The sequence below is a fragment of the Centropristis striata genome, chromosome 8 (genome assembly GCF_030273125.1).
Source record: "Centropristis striata isolate RG_2023a ecotype Rhode Island chromosome 8, C.striata_1.0, whole genome shotgun sequence".
NCBI classification, from domain to species: domain Eukaryota; kingdom Metazoa; phylum Chordata; class Actinopteri; order Perciformes; family Serranidae; genus Centropristis; species Centropristis striata.
The window spans coordinates 11,423,122-11,441,284 of record NC_081524.1 but is presented as its reverse complement, the minus strand read 5'-3'; the positions used below and the strand labels follow the sequence as shown (position 1 = coordinate 11,441,284).

The 18,163-nt window shown below is 37.0% G+C and overlaps 2 protein-coding genes and 1 long non-coding RNA gene across 7 annotated transcripts; 1 reads left to right on the top strand and 2 right to left on the bottom strand.

Annotated features, from left to right (window-relative positions):
* Nucleotides 1-877: 877 nt before the first annotated feature.
* Nucleotides 878-6,514, bottom strand: leng1 (leukocyte receptor cluster (LRC) member 1). Of its 2 annotated transcripts, none has more exons than XM_059340111.1 (5): nt 6,433-6,514; nt 5,920-6,117; nt 4,731-4,922; nt 3,262-3,575; nt 878-2,338 (listed from the first exon to the last, which is right to left on the bottom strand). In XM_059340111.1, exons 2-5 carry the CDS (start codon nt 6,049-6,051, stop codon nt 2,119-2,121), a joined length of 858 nt encoding a protein of 285 aa, XP_059196094.1. In that variant the 5' UTR covers nt 6,052-6,117; nt 6,433-6,514; the 3' UTR covers nt 878-2,118. The 2 variants fall into 2 exon arrangements, with proteins under 2 accessions (XP_059196094.1, XP_059196093.1); XM_059340110.1 differs by having other exon boundaries at nt 6,250-6,498.
* Nucleotides 6,066-15,325, top strand: LOC131976907 (uncharacterized). 3 transcript variants are annotated; one of them, XR_009394830.1, is made up of 5 exons: nt 6,066-6,122; nt 7,322-7,388; nt 10,315-10,419; nt 11,690-13,416; nt 14,602-15,325. It is a non-coding gene; the product is annotated as an uncharacterized LOC131976907 (long non-coding RNA). The 3 variants fall into 3 exon arrangements; XR_009394831.1 differs by lacking the exon at nt 7,322-7,388 and having other exon boundaries at nt 6,076-6,122; nt 13,287-13,416; XR_009394829.1 differs by lacking the exon at nt 7,322-7,388 and having other exon boundaries at nt 6,076-6,122.
* Nucleotides 6,558-17,177, bottom strand: tmc4 (transmembrane channel-like 4). 2 transcript variants are annotated; one of them, XM_059340038.1, is made up of 16 exons: nt 16,648-17,177; nt 16,303-16,489; nt 14,846-14,994; nt 14,572-14,721; nt 13,313-13,398; nt 12,712-12,857; nt 11,799-11,946; nt 11,537-11,695; nt 11,296-11,453; nt 10,251-10,377; nt 9,173-9,270; nt 8,850-9,033; nt 8,122-8,252; nt 7,743-7,898; nt 7,508-7,586; nt 6,558-7,386 (listed from the first exon to the last, which is right to left on the bottom strand). In XM_059340038.1, the coding sequence occupies exons 1-16, from the start codon at nt 16,700-16,702 to the stop codon at nt 7,315-7,317; spliced, it is 2,085 nt and encodes a 694-aa protein (XP_059196021.1). In that variant the 5' UTR covers nt 16,703-17,177; the 3' UTR covers nt 6,558-7,314. The 2 variants fall into 2 exon arrangements, with proteins under 2 accessions (XP_059196021.1, XP_059196022.1); XM_059340039.1 differs by lacking the exon at nt 16,303-16,489.
* Nucleotides 17,178-18,163: the final 986 nt, after the last annotated feature.

Genomic DNA, 18,163 nt, shown 5'->3' with positions numbered 1-18,163 from the left:
CCGCTGCTCAAAACAACCACCCGCTATTTCTCCTGCTTTATATCCACACACAGGCCTACACATATATATATATTTATATAAATATGCCTTTCTCCCCCTATCTCACAGTGTTGGAGGGTTGTCTGTGTTTTTCTCCTCCGCCAGCCTACGTCAGACACACACGGCGCGCATTGTCATGGTCCAGCTTGATCATCATAATGTTACCCAGAGAAGAAGAAGAAAAAAATCTGTGATAATATTCCCACAGGGAGGTGATGGTGTGCATGTGGTGCTCTGTAGTGGGTTTATATTGATCTCATATTGGATTTTTAATCTTTTAAATATCAATTCTGTATTCATATGAGGACTATTTGGGTATGATGTGATTTGATTACTACTATTAAATAATAAAATGTGTTTATTAATCTTCAGTTTAAAAAATAAAATGAATATAAATATATAAATGAAAACACTTTCTGTGGGTTCATTGTTGAAATGTCCAAATATTAGTATTTTTATAAGAGCTATATATCCATTAAATGTAAATTTTGTACTCGTATGAGGACTCTTTGGGTGTGATGTGATTTAATTACTACTATTAAATAATAATAAATAATAATACGAATAATAATATTATATAACATGTTTATTAACCATGCCTTAAAAGTGTTTAAGACTTCATTAAAAAATAAAAACAACTTACACTTTCTGTGGGTATATTGTTGAATTTATATTGTTATGAGAGCTCAACATATATCCATTGACAGATATTATCGGCCAATATTCACAAAGGCATATTTGTATTTATCAGTATTGGCATATATGTTGTCTGCTTTATGCACATTTGAAAACACTTTTTTTACATAATATGTAATGCAGGAAATAATGCTTGGGCTGAGCTATTTATTTTTTATTTATTTAGATGGTAAGCAACGGACAAAACAGTAACATTAAAGAAAGATCTTATTGTAACCCGATAACACTAATCAGCCGCATAAACTTAAGTTAAACCAAGTTTGTAAATTACTGAAAAAAGAAAGTAAATGTGAATCTTTTGTGATGCTCATTGATGTTGGTTTACGATGCAATGGGCTTTTTAACAGCAGATATTATGACCTTTAATGCCAAAAAAAGAAACAACCTGCATGTGTAACTAATAACATTTATAGTGGCTTTGTTTTATTTAAGAATCCCAGTAAGTCATGACAGTGAGACAGCAGGTCCAACTAATGGAATTCAGCCAATTCAATGTCATTATTTACACAGTTTTCCTGCTGTGATGGGTCAATATGTGCTCTGTGAAAAATGTTATATGGCTTTTAAAAATTAAAATGTAGACATTTAAATATGAGATCAAAAAACAGTGTTTTGAAATAAGGATGTTTTTACTTTCAGAAATAAATGAACTGTAAACAATCTCTTTTGCAGCAGACATACTGTATGATCTCACAAGTATTTCTATTATTGATTAATCTGAGAATGTATTTCTCAATTAATAGATTAATAATTTTGTCTATACAAAGTCAGAAAACAGTTAAAAATGTCCATTATCATTTCCTAGAGGCCAAGGACACATCAACAATCTAAACCCAAAGAAACTCAGCTTAAATATATGTACATGTCAAAGTAAAGCTGGTTGGCAATTTGTATTAAAAAATGAGTAAAATTATTCATTTCTGTTGTTCATCTAAAAGGCAAATAGACTATTTGTTTCAGCTCTACTTTCCAGTGTAAATTCTCTACCGAGAGACTGTTTTTCATTCAGATTTTCTTTCATCTCTTTAAATTTTAGCAATAATACAAATGGTTCTAACAGCTGTTCACTGCGTGTTTTCTTTGCGGACAGCCCGAGCTTCACGCCCCCTGTGATGGCAACCATCTGCCCCGCTGACGTGATCATGAGCAAAACACTGCAGGGGGCAAAAGTAACTGTAAGTGAACCTGACCTCTGACTTTCTCCGTGAACAGAAATAAATATAAAAGTAGAATACAAGCTGCCCCTTCATTACCTTACAGACAAAAACAAGTATGTCCTTAAAGTGGCTGTAATTCTACTTTGGCACACTTTTATCTGGAAACACACTGGTCCCAATATCAGTCAGCTGAGGTCACACTCCTCAAACGATAAATAGAAATAGTTCACGATTTTAATATTTCCTCTCTCCAGCTCTCTCGATCGCGCCTTTGGCGCTTTCGTGCAAGTTCAGGAAAGTATGCACTGTTGTATGGCATCTCCCTCTCGTTCGCCTCCTTCCCTGGCTCCTTCCTTTTGCCGCTCCTCTGGTCCAGCAGGGCCTGAGTTCTCCTCCTTTCTTCAGCCTCCCTCTGTAAGCGCTCGGCACGCAACCTTTCTATGGAGCTGGAAAACACAGAGAAGACAGCGCTTTGTAATGCTTTATTTATCTCAGTATGGATAGTTACGACACGCTTCTATTTAGGATATATACAAGATATTTTAGTCACCATAAAAAAACACATATTTCCTTTTAAGTTTATGCTTTATTTAGAATATTTTTACTATTTGCTTTCAGCAAGCCCATTCCAATAGGGAACTGCAGCTGTTATCTACAGGTGCATCTCAATACATTAGAGTATGATGGAAAAGTCAATTTCCAGTAGTTCAAGTCAAACAGCCCCAACCAAGTATTGAGTGCATATAGATGGACATACTTTTCAGAGACCAACATTTCCATATTAAACATACTTTTTAAAAAATTTTTTTTTTTTTTGCAATAGACACTGAATTTTAGGTCCGTATTAAATGTAAGCCTTAAGCATTATAATAAGTAGAAATCAAATAAATGTTAATGAATGTTTCATTCTGTGTGTAATGGATCTATATAATGTGTTATTTCCATTTTTTAATTGAATTACTGATATAAATAAACTTTTCTATATTATAATTTATTGAGAAGCACCTGTATGCTCTCTTCTCAGACTCCTTTCACATCCTTCTCATCATTTTGTTTCCTTGCAGACCACAGAAGCTGCTGATCTGCTGCTGCCATGATTGGTTAGTTTGTTTGTGTTATTTTGTGACTTTAATGAATCAGAACTAAACCTTTAAAACACAAAAGTCACACCGTAACACAAACAAACTAACAAATAAGCAGCAATTCCTGTGTTCTGCAAGGTAAAATTACTGTTTTTGCCAATGGAGTCTGCAAAAATATGCACACAATGTCTAAAAGTTATTGGGTTCAAATCAACCTACTAAATTAAATGTTTATAACAGATGCTTATAATTATATTTTAAGAAACAAGATAAATTCATTTTCTCACCTTTCTCCATTGCTACTCTTTTCCCCTTTGCCTCTTTTTTCATATTTCTTGCTTTTGTGGTGTTTTTTGTCTTTAACAGCCAGGGCTTTCTTCATCTCGTTCAACGGGTCTAAACTGTCTTTCAATCTGCGATCTTTCTTCTCTCTCTCCTCTTCGCTTATCCCCTTCCTCTTATCTTTTTCTTTTTCTTTCCTTTCTTCTTTTTCTCTGGTTTCTTCTTTCTCTTTGCCAGTTTTCATGTACCACGGAGTAACCTCAGTGCCTGGTTGGGGTCCGAGAGACACCAGCAGGCCGATGGCTCGTTCCTGCTTCTCCTGAAAAGCAAAAAGAATGAAAAAAAAAAACAGTAATTAAAATGTGTTGTGTGGTGACAGCAGTGTCAAAAGATGCCAAATGTAGAGAAGGGTGAAAATAGTCAAATGATTCACTTTGACTTTGGCTAATTTTTTGCCTGAGATAATAAATATGTGTCACATCCTTGTATTTGAATAATTCTCCTGTGGTTTTATTATTACAACTCTCTGTCTGCATTCGTTTTTCTCTGCTCTCATGCTCCATCTGTTTACACTGCTTGTATGCATAATGTGGCTGGATTGCATCCAGAATATATATTGCTGTTTGACCACAACGAGACTGACTGACTGCTTCCACTGATTTTAAATATCTGGTTCAATATGTCAGCACCTTGGCATGACTAAAGGATTACAGTAAAATACTTACTACAGCTAAGAGAATATTTCCATTTTTTCCCCCCAAGTTTTGTTTCAGTTTCCCAAGGTACTTCATTGTTTTATTTTAAGGGAGCTTTCCACCACATCTGGTTGTCTTGGATGGAGTTGATCAGTCAGATCATCATCATAGACCAGTTATTTGTATACAAACATTGACAATGCGTGTGCATGCCGGTTGCAAAAAAAAAAAAAAAACAGACCTTCAATAAGAACACTGCGATCGCGATGAAAACTAGCTGGCAAAAAGTACTTTTTTCTCCAATACTTTTTCTTTATATTACTGTCAAAATGCTGTCTCGATATTATAACATCGTGCCACTCTGGGATAGGAAATGTATATGTAAATGTATAAAATAATAATGTATATGTCTAAAAAATGAAGACTTTCATTAGTACCTTTTTGGTTTTGGCAGCCCACCGCACAATGCAATATGTTCAAAAGAGAGTAACCCTCTTCCTGTGATTAAAGTTTTCTCATGAATTAGACCTGCTTCTGATTACTTCTGAAACCTAAATGTATATTTACTGGAGGTCAACTGATAACTATCTCCATTGCAAGTTAGGAAACTGTTGATGGAGGCAACAAGATGTAGCTGAAAGATCTGGAAAACCAAAATAAGTGGATTTTGTATTGAGATACAGACAAAAGGTTGAAAATGGAATGCATCTTTTCAAAGTTAAAACTAAATATTCTATTTAGGCATTTGTGGGATTGAGGTGTATGAGAGTGACAGTCACCTTTTCTTCTTTTTTTTCTTTGAGATACTCTTCATTCCCCTTCTTCTCTGAGGAGTCCTCCAGGGGAAAAAGATTAAGATGCTCCAGCACTCCACTTCCTCCACTCCGTTCACCACCATCATCATCCTCCCTCCTTTCTCCATCTGAAGGGAGAGCAGCTCTGGATTTCCTTCTCAGATACTCTGTACGAGCCTGTGGAGAGGAACAGTCCATATTATTATTCCAAACTCAATATATGAAGAAAAATAAAACCTTTATAATTCATCATATCATAGGAATTCCACGGGCTGAAGTTAGTCTCCTTCAGGGTTATGGATTACATTTTTCTATTTTCTATTCAATTCAACACCATAATCACTTGTTTTCTGTTGCTGCTGGGCACTGAAAGTTATCAAATTACACTGACAATGACAATAAAGTGTCTTTTTGTCTTTTGTCTTTGTCTTGAAATTCTTCAAAATACACAGAGTCAGGTCCAAAAGTCTGAGTCTACAACCAAAATATATTTAAAATAGTCATGGAAAAAATAATAACCAAAATCATTATCAAGAAAAACATGTTAAATGGCTAGATATCAGCTCTGAAATTAAACTTTTATGAGCTATTTTTGTTGTTATCATTGTATTTGTCCAAACAAATGTACCTTTTGTTTTACCACACATGAAAATGAACAAGAAATTGAAGAAAACAAGGGTGGCCTAATTTTTTTCATGACTGTATCTGATATATACGTGATTTCTTTAGTTAAACCTCTTAACTACTTAATATACTAACTGTATATGAAATAGTTCAACCTTGAGAAAAACACTGCTTACATAAATGCATCATCAATAATATTAATAAAACAATAATATATTTGGAGTATACACATCTGAGTGGGTCCATTCTGATTATTTTGATACTTTACTGATGAACTTTTACGTTCATTTTCATGCTGATACTTATATACTTTTATTTAAGTAAGGTTTTGAATGCAGGACATGTAGTGGAGTAATTTCGCTGTGTAGTATCAGTACTTTTACTTAAGTAAAGGATCTGATTACTTTCCCCACCACTGATTGTTTGATAACAATGACACACAGTGTTTGTGGTGATGGAGTTGGACTCAGACTTCTGGACACGCAGTCTCTGTTCTCTCTGTACGTGTCTCATCATCCTGTGGGGAGATAACGTGCCAGCAGCGGGTCACCTCTTGCTCAGCACGCTCCACACGCCGCTTGGCCTCGCGCTCCTCCTCCGCTGCCTGGGCCTCGTCCCTCCGCACGCGAGCAACGTTGTCTTTGTTGCGCACGTGCCAGCTCTTCTTCGGGAGGATGTTCATTGTTGTTGCCTTGGTGACTGTTGATACTGGGCGTTAGCAACCCGCCAGCCAGCTAGCTAGATCGAACTGAAGTGAGTATAAACACGACTAAACATCCAGTTTGCTCATAAACCAAAATGTCTGTAGCAAAAGCAAGTGGTGAATGAGTCGAGCTGAAAATAAGCCAAATAGGAAGTCGGAAAAAAGAGAAATGCCAACCTAAGTATCAGTTGTTTTCCGTTGTGGCTAAGCTAATTTTAGCAAGGGTTCGCTAACGTTACTTCCCAACTGAACGCTTCACTTCCATTCACTGCCAGCAGAGACAGTTAACCCGCTCCCTCATAATAAACTCATCTTTTTAACAATTTTATATTAAAAACAGCAGCAAATACTGTCACTAACTTGCTGGGAGGAGAGTGTATCTTGCTGGCTGTAGTTGTAGTATCCCACAGGAACAAGTTGACACCAACAGGAAGTAAACATTAACACATTTATGCAACACAAAACCCTCGACACCAGAGGGTGCTACAAGTCCTTACATTTTATTGTCCAAAAGGAAAAATACTTGTTTATTTAGGGTTTATTTTTATAAACTGAAGTAGAGTAAAACTGCATTTATAAAGACACTCTTTCCACTCTTGGACTTTCTACATATATAATAGCTTTATCTCCACATCTGTCAACAATGCCTTACATTAACACATACAGTATCTTACAGTTTTAGACATCTTCCTGATTATTATCATCTTTTACATTGCATTCTCAAAACTTTATATATTATATTCCTTTGATAATTATTTGCACATTTCTGCACAAAACTGTGCAGTTCTTTCACTGTATATACTCCTTGTATATAAAAACGTACTTGGCAATAAACCAGCTTCTGATTTAATACATATATTGAACACATTTTCATAGTATTTTCTATACTTTAATGTAAATCTTTTAATTCTATATGGATGCTGCTTGACTTTTGTATTAAGTGCTTATTGTTATCCACCAAAACACCAAAGCAAATCACTTGCTTGGCAAAAAAAAAAACAGATTCTGATATACTGCTAGCTTTGGTAGGTTAAGAATGAACAGGTTCATTTCCCTTTATTCAAAATATCTCTGTTTGACCTGCCAAGAACCATAACATCTTTAGTTCAATAAATTAAACCCCGGCTAGCCTTATTTGACACTGACTTTATAAATTATAGGATCCATTCAGTCTTTTCAGATGCCTCATTATGTTGTTTTAACATTTATAAGGCCGTAAAACCTAAAAATGGTCCCATTGTTTTAGTAGGCTATCTGTTGCTGTCGACTCAGCTGCTCAATCTGCTTCAACAAGAACTGCTTGTCACGGCCCTCCTGTAAGCCAAACACGCAGCATTGCATTAGTCACAAATGCTAACTTACATATTGTCAAGATTCAAGACCGTGTAATAATTTGCTTTACAACACACTGAACGAGTAAATACCAACAACTTACCAGTTTAATCTGAGCTCTTAGCAGGGCAACACTTTTCCCATAGACGGAGGCCAAGGCTATGAAATACCACATCACCACACTGCCAGGGAGAAAGAAGAAGTGATTATACGTCACATAATGCACGGTTAATGGCCATATAATACTTGAAAAATATAGGCTGCATTCTGTATTTAGGTTTGGTACAGTAGTGTATATACTAGAATGATAATCCTACAGAAAGCACAAGTTCACTCACAATAACAATGCAAACAGAGGGATGGAGAATGCCTGGGAACCAATGAAGAAGAGAAACTCCTGTGTCACTTCGGAGAGGTTGTAGAAAGATGTTGGAACAATCGACCACATGGTGGGGAAGAAACGGAAAGGGCCACAACCCATAGAAGGCCGGATCCTGGGTGGGAAGAGGAAAACGCTTCTCTTTTGTAATGTAATATAAAACATGATCAAATCAAACCTAATCATGTCAGTCCTCTTACAATTATTTATCTTCTGACCTGCAGAGTAACAGACCTCAATGTCCACTTTTTACTGCTATTTTACAGTAAATATTTGTCACTGCCAGCTTTAAACTGTGAATGATTGTTACAGAGCAGTAAGCAGCAATAAGCACTCACTCAGCCAGACTGTAAATCATGACGACTAAAGCGAGGATCCAGCCAAACAGGAGTACCGCCAGAAAAAAGAAGGTGGAGGTGGTGGAGCGAAACGTCTTCAGTGCTGGCCGACAGTTATTGAAGAGTGTGATCTGTGGAGGGAAGTGACGATGTACACAGTGTTAGGGACAAAAACCAAAGCAGTGTTTAGGTGAATAACTTTCTCCTCCCTAGAGCTGTTCCCTCTTAGTCAATTACTCGAGTAATTGGTCGTCTCGGCCTTTACCTCCTTTTCAACCGCAGAAATGGTCCCTTCAAATGGGGTTGCGTTTGCTGTGGACTAATTTACTAATCTATGCAGGTTGGCTGAATGAACCTTTTTGTTCCAAAAAAGTGAAAAGACTAAAATAACCATGAACTTCTTGGTGAAAATACAGCTTTAGTTGATTAAGATTACTTTAGGCGATTATTATATTATTTAATGCTTTCTTCACTGTGAATTAGCTATTTCCAAGAAACTTGGAGCACATATCTCTGAAACGCCACATTTAAAATGGTTCTTTTGCTTGATTCTTTGTGGAGAAACTGGATCTGTTGATTAAATCAAGGAAAAAATATTAATCGTATGAAAAAAAATTGTATTTATGTTGGAATTTCTTAAGTCGAAGACAGATCTACTCCTCCCTTGCTCAACAAACTAGCATTGTATGAAATGTTGGCTGTGTCAAACAGAATAACAACATCTTCACCTTCCTGAAGTAGAAGAGGAGGATGAACTTGAGGGTGTTGATGACAGGCAGCAGAGGGCAAAAAAGAGCTCCTGTCCAGACCACGGTCTGACCATAAACCAGACCAAGAACGTTGGCAGGAACCACAAACTCCTGCCGGCCCACCCACTGAGCCAGCTTATTGGACCAGTTGTCCACCACAATCCTGACACACACAAACATAGTGTAATCACACAGCTGGATGTCTCTCTGACAACAATTTTTGTTTACCAAAATCATAATGTACTGTATTCACCGGCATAATTTCCATCTTATTTAACACAGATTCACACTGTGATTTGTACCTGCGTGGAAACTCGACCAGGACGAGCACAGCGATGTTGATGAGGAGGTCGAACAGCGTCAGCTTGTACATCTCCTGTCCAATACGTGTTTCCCAGCACTACATGATGACACAAACAGTGAAACATTAACGTGTCTTACAATATTTAAATGATGAAGACATTATAAATTATCTTTGTTCTGTATTCTTCGTTCTATAGTTTTTAAATTAGGACTGTGCCACTCAGTGAAGGTTCCTTATTTTCCAATCTTAACACTGTACCCACAAGCTGTGAAGTATACACATTTAGAAGAAAGGGGAAAGATAAAGGTTGGAAATAAATGATCCTAGACTGCCTTATCTAACTTATGTTAGATTGAATCTGTCTCTTTTAAACACATTTATTTCATATTTGTTAATTATTGCCTTTATTTAAAAGATTTTTCTCTTTTTAATTGCCTTTTTTACACTGCTGCAATCTCAAAATATATCCTATAACTTTTACATCCGTGAATGTAAATTAACATAATTTTATAATTTTTTCATATAAATTTAAGTGAGTTTTGACACAACAATGTAAGTATGATTTTTTGGGGGGCTCAATTTCAATATTTGATATACATTTTACAGTGTCAGCTAAATGAGGCCATCATTGCCACCATCATGGTTTAGTGAGAAACTGTCAAAGTGAGGATGATTGATCTTTTCCAATTATGACTCTGCTAGACAGCTACAGAATCCTTTTTTATATTCTCTCTTTGTTCTAGTGACTCACAGGTGATTGGCAAAACAAAACTACTGTCAATCTGTTTGCTTCTCTTTCTCATTCTTAGTGTGATTAACTTTGAGCTCACTCTGTCTCTGCAGTGATGCAAAAACAAACTGCAAACAGAATCCTTTGCTCGTGTAAACACAGCCATAACAGGGAAGTTAGACTAGAAAAACAAACACTTTGCCATCTTGTAACTGCAGAATTGTATCCTATTTGTTGTTCCCAATCCCTGTGTATTGGCTGACAGCTTAGCAAGTCCTCCGAAACCTGTTTGTGAAGGAGAAGCCTCTTTAGAAATGATTCACATGCATCCTTTTAGCATAATTACCGGGTAGAATTTATGGTTGTAATGGCACGGTTCACAGTCTCCACTATCTGTTTTGCCATCACAGGTGATCTGACTCCACAGGGTGAAGAGGAGAACGCCCAGACTCACCAGACGAAGGAACACTGCCCTGAACATGGAAGACAAAACGCAAGTCAATATCAAAACAATTGTGAGTTTGACAGATTTAGCGATTAAACAAAAATGAGAGATCATTTTGTTTAAAATTATATAACAGAGTGACTATACACATCATACACACCCTCGAGTATGCTACTACATCACTTCACTATAATTCAGAGAGATCTGTCTTATTTGACTGTTATTGTCACAATACAAAAGTGTGGCCCCTTGTCACATTACAGGTGCATCTCAATAAATCAGAATATCATGGAAAAGTCCATTTCCAGTAGTTTGAGTCAAATAGCCCCAACCAAGAATTGAGTGCATATAGATGGACATACTTTTCAGAGGCCACCATTTCCATTTTGTAATATTCAATTTTTTTGAGACACTGAATTTTATATCTTCATTAAATATAAGCCATAGTCATTCAAATCAGAAGAAATTAAATAAATTAAGACATGAAATGTTTCATTCTGTGTGTAATGGATCTATATAATGTGTTATTTCCACTTTCAAATTACTGACATAAACTCTTCTATGATATTCTAATTTATTGAGATGCACCTGTATTCACATAGCATAATCTACTAAAAGGTGATATCGCCTCTCAACATTTCAGTTGTGTTCATTTAGAATTATTTGAGAATTTGATTTGTTTGCTGCAGAATAAACTTTTATTCTATCCTTTCCCATTAATCATATCACAACTCCTCAGATTAATCTCGGTACCCTTAGTCACTCACTCAGTCACTCAGTCACTCACTCACTCACTCACTCACTCACATACACAAACATGTGTAGGGCTGACCTCAGTGGTCAGCCAAAAACACCTTAAATAAAATACCTTGTGATCACCAACACCAATAAACTGAATGGAAGTAATGTAACATAATCACCATCCCACAGAAACACCAGTGCAAACCTTAACAGTGCCACTATGACAGTGGTGCTGGGGGAGTATCGCTCTACCAGGGCGATCTGGTCACACAGCAGCGGCACCACAAAGTTTCCGGCGGTGATGACGATGGAAGGCAGATACTCAAAAATCAAACCCATGATCCCGTCCTGCCCGCTCCTGTCCTGTGTGTCAGAGATGGGAAATGAAAGGTCATCAAAAGACCAGAGACCACATGAACATCATCCTCTGCTTTAACATGGTTTACCTGGCTGTAGTTGGTGGCCTCGAAGATGCCATAGAAAGCTGCTATAATGAGCCCGAAGGAAAAAAAACCCATAAACACACGTAGAGAGTATAAAACAATTTTTTGACACATTGTCAAACTGGCTGCCCTTTTCTTGATACTCTCCTCCTCCAGATCCACCTGACAGAGGGTGAGAGAAGAGAACAGGGGTCATCTGAAAGCATGCAGGGAGTGATTGTGCAGAACTAGGTTGTGCTGCTAAGTGGGACAGATCCCCTCTGACCTGCAGCTGGTAGTGGATGTTCTTCTGCTTCAGTTTGGTAGCTCGCTCTCCCGGGCAGCCGTAGTCCCAGCTGGTGAACACAATCATGCTGTAGTTGCCCACAGCGCTGCCTCCCGTTGCCACAGCAACCCGCGCTGCAGTCCCCATGCTGTGCGTGAGCAGTCAGTCAGAGAGGACAATACAGACGCAGGTCAAGGTGACTGAACTCTCTGCTTTTAAATGTCATTCTGTTTATTTCACTCATTGACCGTATAACTGAAACTTGTGGCAGAGTTAAACATTTAATAGCTAGAATAAATTGTTGTGGGAGTTATCTGAACAGAACTGAATGTTCCCAACCTGAGATATGGTAGGATGAAGTAATATACAGGCGCATCTCAATAAATTAGAATATCATGGAAAAGTCCATTTCCAGTAGTTTAAGTCAAACAGCTCCAACCAAGTATTGAGTGCATATAGATGGACATACTTTTCAGAGGACAACATTTCCATATTAAACATACTTTTTAAAATTGGTCTTTTGTAATATTAACATTTTTTTGAGACACTGAATTTTATCTCTTCATTAAATGTAAGCCATAATCATTATAATAAGAAGAAATTAAATAAATTAGGACATGAAATGTTTAATTCTATGATTAATAGATCTATATTATGTGTTATTTCCACTTTTTAATTGAATGACTGACATAAATAAACTTTTCTATGATATTCTAATTTATTGAGATGCACCTGTAAGATCAGATGGGACAAAGATTTACCTCTGTAATACAAATCCTATAGTCTATTACTTTCTTAAGATAAGAAACATTTATGATGGGAAGTGAATGTAATAGGACACACACTCACACACATGCATCACACAGGCTGCATCTTGATTTCTAACAGTGAACCAGTTTGTTGTGGGACTGACCGTGCAATGATACAAATGAAACAAAAAGCAAAGTAGAAGACGGCAGTGAAGACGTAGGCCAGGGGAATGTTGTAGGAGAAGTTACTGTCCGTCACCATTGTGTTGTTGTAGTAGCCATAAAACAGGTATGAATACTCCATGAAACCCTGAACAAAAAGGAGAGGACAGTCAAGGAGCATCTCTGATGTACAAAATGGTAATGGATGGACTTTATATGTACTTTCATCAGCAGAAAATAGATTAAAAGCATGTGATAGCAGAAGAACACTGAGGTCAAGTTAATGTATTTTGGGGGATGTGGAGGATTTTTCATCCTGTTGCTATGTGTAACTTTCAGTTTTGTTAAAAAATTGTGTGTGGAAATAGCCTATGACAACATTATACCCTTATTCTACATAAACCTGGAGGACTTATTCTATTCTTTCTAAAATCTTAGCAATGATTTTGTGTTGTAGAGTTCAAACATATATAAAAAAACAAATGTATAAAGAAGCAGAATGTCCAATAAAGAAAAAACAACAACAACAACTAATATCTGTTTCACTATACATTCTGTATGTCTCATATCTTTGTAGGTCATTGTGATGCTGCAGTTTCTCACCGTTCCTGAAAGTAAGTCAAGGAAGTAATTATAGAACACCACCAGGCCTTCAGGATTAGGCTCATATTCCATGCATACCTCTGGACCTGGAAAACACAGAAAGGGTAAAGCTTTATGACCTCTGTATGCATTCTGAGAGATTATAGTATATATAGTCTATAGGCTTCCCTGCACTTCTCTGAACAATAGGTCATGTCTTAATGTTTTAAACGTAACATGCAAGTGAGAGCTGCAGTGGTGATTTAATGCAGGACTGTGACTCACTTGATAGCAGAGGCGGAGGGTAGAAATTGTGACACTTGACTAAGGACAAAATGATACAAACCACTTTAAGGTTGGAGAGCAGGAAGAAAAGAAGCTTAAGTTCTTACTCCTGCATGATAAAATGTCTCGGCGTAATATCTTCTATATTATGTTGAATGACTTCTGCTCATGTATTGGTGACTTTAATTTTCAAGTAGATAACCACAGCCTGTACTACTGTCGCTGCAGTGCATTTACACTGTGAATGCTTCTAAGCCTCTGTTGCCTGGAAACTGTTGAATCAAACTGTGAGACGGCTTCCTGTTTATATTAAAAATAATGCTTAACTGAGGAAACATGGAGAATGGAAGAACCATGACACACAATGAACCACTGCCATGTCATGGCTTTAAAACATCATTTTAAAGGGATAGATTATTTTTTTTGTAAGTGGGGTTGTATGAGCTGCTTATTCAAAGTCAGTGTATCACCTACAGTCGATGGTGGTCAGCACACCCCCAGATTGGAGACACAGGGAGAAGTAACACTGAAGCTAAGTGATGTACTGTTGTGGATGGGGGCAGCAGCTAAATGTATTTTATCCACATAAAAATTTAGTGTACACTATATTTCAAATATTTTCACAACTCTCAGATGGAGAACTGAAGCTGTTATATCCATCTGTGGTCTCTTCAAGTCCACCAGACTCCATTGACAAAAATAGGATTTTACCTCGCAGAACGCAGGAGTTGCTGGACTACCTATGCCTCGATCAGTTAGTTTGTTTGTGTTATGGATACTTTGGTGAATCTGAACTAAGCCTTTAAAACACCGCAGTCAAACAATAAAGCAAACAAACTTACAGATGAAGGTAGCAGTACACCAGCAAATCCTGTTTTGTGCAAGATAAAATTATTGTTTTTGTCAACGGATTCTGGTTTTATGGATAAGTACCTCATACAACCCTACTTAATAAAATCTGAACTATCCAAAATGAAATATTGTGAGCTCATTACCAGTGCTGTTGACAAGGCTGGCCCCGACAGATCTGAAGACAATGCTGGGGACGAGGACAAATCCAGCGATCAGTAAAAAGGAGAAAAAATTGAGCAGCACCAAGAATCGTAGGAACAGGAAGTAAGACTGGACACCACCTCCAAAGTTCCCTGTAGTAGAAAAGGGTAATTAAAGAAATGCAAACATTGATTTAAACCATGTGTACAACACTTGTCTTTGACCATATTAAGTTTGCATGATCTAAAATCCTGAAATCAGCTGTTAAAGGTGTACCTCCGATCTTTTGCAAAGTCTTGCTCCACAGTGCGAAAAAGTTGAGAGTTGCTCTGGCGCCATTTTTGAGTTTGAGCAGTGATTTGGCCCTTTTCCGTTTCCAGGACTCCCTGCTGGAAACCACAGGCACCTGCATCTGCTGCACCTGCCTGTAATGGACACATTCCAAGACATTTCCCTTTAAAGAAATGTGTAATTTGGTTCTAATTATAGGGAAACTAGAGAGTTGGTACAATAATTCATTCCACATAATTACCGTGGGTGACTTTTCTGTCACATTAGTATTCTCTGTATTAAACTGTGTACAATTTAAATGAGTAAAGTCCTCTTCCATCAGAAATGTGTTGCTTATTGTTAATTCACCCCCATGTTGCACCATATATGTGTGAAGACTGTATGAGTGTTTGAAGTAGAAACGTCTCTTTGTGCTCACCTTACATTTGAGTTTAAAATGAGTGGGTATTTATTTTCATTATTTTTCGTATTGACAGCACGATGGGGATGGGTGGGGGGTGGGGGGGGGGGAATAAGAATATCTGTGATCAATATTCATTTCTTCAAATAAAAACATGTTTAAAAAAAGATGAGTGGGTATGAGCGCTCTTTTGTGACATTACAGCTAGTTTCAGCAGCCAATTTTGGTCTATATGTAGCTTACACAAATGTGGAAAGTGAAACACACACACACACACACACACACACACACACACACACTGCACTAAGAACTGATTTAAACCTGCAATAACTGATTTTTGGCCACTTTTTGGAGCAGCTGAAACAGAATATGAACACCAAACCGACATAACACCTTTAAAGCTGCGGCTTACTTTTTAAGTTTTATTTTTTATATACCACTTATGATGTATTCTTTTACTTTCCTCTATTTATTTATACTATTGCTGTCTTTGTGCTGCTGTATCAACCAGATATGTCTAGAGGGGATATTTAACTAGCGAATGTTTTTGAAAAAAAACAACTAAACTTTCAACAGTAGGTTTAAGCCCAACAGATATACAGTTGATATTGGCCCAAACTTTTTTATGCAAACTTTTTGTACACAATAAAAAATGCAAAAATGTTGCTTTGTGTGATTAAGAAAGTGTCGGTAATTAACTTTTTTTATTCTTTTTTTTTTTTTTAAAAACAGCCAGCAACTGAACAGTAATATAGCTATTTATTCTATTGCTACTTATTCTTTATTTTCTCAGTTATCATTTCTAGAATTGACTGAAAATGTAATACACTGCTTGTTTAATGCATAATAATGTATAACAATGTAGGATATTAATTTATAAAGTTTTAGGTTGGAGAAAGTCACTCTGTGGGTACATTTGCAGAGTGGTGAAAAATCTGTGAAAAATCAACATTATACCATATCGGTTAATGATGAATGTCCCCCCTCTAAAATCAGTATTGGCATCTGTCTCAAAAATACAATATCAGTTGGACTCTAGTACCTCACAGCTCTTTTCAGTGCCATGGGCATAGGAATGCCCCTGAGGTCCCGTGGCGGTTTGCTGTTGCCCTCTTCATCCTCCTCTGCAGGAGTTGAGCTCCAGTCGAACTGAGGGTGATTCTGATTGGACACTCGAGATGAAGCCCGTCGTAACCTTAGTGACCGCTGGTCACCAGGGTAGCTAATTTCTGTGTGTGGTTGAGTGAAGGATAGAAAAATAGGAAAGAAAATGACCAAAGCAACGTGTTTCAGCACAGTTGAGTCAGATTAAAAGATGATTCCATATCAGCAGTGACATTATTTCGATTTTCAAATGTACTACTATGTAAGTAAATATGATACACACCTTCAATATAGTCATACTCGTCTCCTGATCCTTGTCTCAGTTGTTCACTGGCCATTTCTCTGATGCAGTTTAACACAACCAGCTTTAAAGACTTTCCTCTGTAACATCTAAAAGTCTACTTTACCAGCAAGAAATCCAGAGTAAAACAAACAGCGAAGCAGCTCGTCATGAGGGAATACTCCCTATCCAGGAACACTTCCCTGTTGTCTTCTCTCACGGACTTTACTCCCTCTGTAATGACCACACAGGTACTTCCTTGTATGATTTAACCCATTATTTCCAAAGAGATTACTATTCATTCACCATTTAGATTAGTGAAATAACCTGCTCGAAGAAAAGAAGTGTACAGCGAGAAAACAAGTTAAACATGATATGATTTGAGCTGTTTAGGAGTCTTGTTTTTATCAAAGAGATGCTGCTTCCCTTAGCTCAAAGAAGCACTGAAACACTGTTGTGAGGTAACTAAGCAGGTGTGTTTGCGTTCACAAATGAGGAGAGTTAATTATTTCCCAGTCTGACAACTGAAAAAATGAGATGTATGAAAGCCTTTTTCTACAAGCTTCATCTTACTGACTTGCACAGTGTAATTAGGAATTCCAAAATGAACAGAACAAGCACAGATAATCTCATTAAATAGACCTCAAAGGAATAAAAAAAGCAAGTGAATACATTGATGAGGTAATGTTGATATGTATTCCAGAAGTAACACCGTTACAGAGCAGGGAGTGTTACAATCGGTGCAGTATGTGAAGCCAGAAACACAACAGACAAAAGGGTGAAAAATAAATAGTCTGGAGCAGTCAACAGTACAAGTGGAACAATAAAAACAAAATTAATTATTTCTGCAGTTTTGGCACAGAGAGGTAAGGGCATGTCACAAAATACATTTGTTGTTCAAATAATCTCGGTTAACAGATGCACAGGAACAAAACACAGGAAGTTTCAATTCTGTGGTCAGCCATGCTTATATTATTAAACAGAGACACAGTGAAGCTATCACAGTTTGAGACAGGAGTGAGTGAAAGAACTCTCAACGTGTTTTCCAGTTGTTCACAGTTTATCGGGATCAGGGCCAGATGAGAACTCAAAATACTAATTTATAAATGTTCATCAGCAGCGAATGTTGAAGGTATAATCATATTAGGGGTGTCACGACTTTTGATTTCAATCAGCACTGACAGCTTTGCCACTGTTAGACTTTCATGTCCTTATTTGTAAAGATCAACATTTTATTCATATTAAGTGTGACATGCCTGCCATATTTATGGGGGGAAACATTCCACACTAAGGCTAGTGGGTCAAATGTTGTTGATCGATGATCCTGCTTTTGATTTTAATATTTGAGCTAGAAAGCTCATTTCGATCAATGTTTTATTCAGAATTTAAATCGTGACACTCCTGGATCATATAATGTTATCCTTCTAGACATATCTGTTGTCCGAATAAATGTTTCAGAGCAAACTTGAATTAAAAATAATTTGTGGAATCGTCAATTGACAATGTATTACATTGAACA

Coding starts and splice junctions, on each gene's coding strand:
- leng1 (XM_059340111.1), bottom strand. CDS start 6,051: ATGAACATCCTCCCGAAGAAGAGCTGGCACGTGCGCAACAAAGACAAC. Junction 4,923..5,919: donor TGGAGCGTGCTGAGCAAGAG/GTGACCCGCTGC, acceptor TCCTCTCCACAG/GCTCGTACAGAGTATCTGAG. Junction 2,339..3,261: donor AAGAGTAGCAATGGAGAAAG/GTGAGAAAATGA, acceptor TGTGTTTTCCAG/CTCCATAGAAAGGTTGCGTG.
- tmc4 (XM_059340038.1), bottom strand. CDS start 16,702: ATGGCCAGTGAACAACTGAGACAAGGATCAGGAGACGAGTATGACTAT. Junction 14,722..14,845: donor GACTTTGCAAAAGATCGGAG/GTACACCTTTAA, acceptor TTTCTACTACAG/GGAACTTTGGAGGTGGTGTC. Junction 7,899..8,121: donor ATGATTTACAGTCTGGCTGA/GTGAGTGCTTAT, acceptor CTTCCCACCCAG/GATCCGGCCTTCTATGGGTT.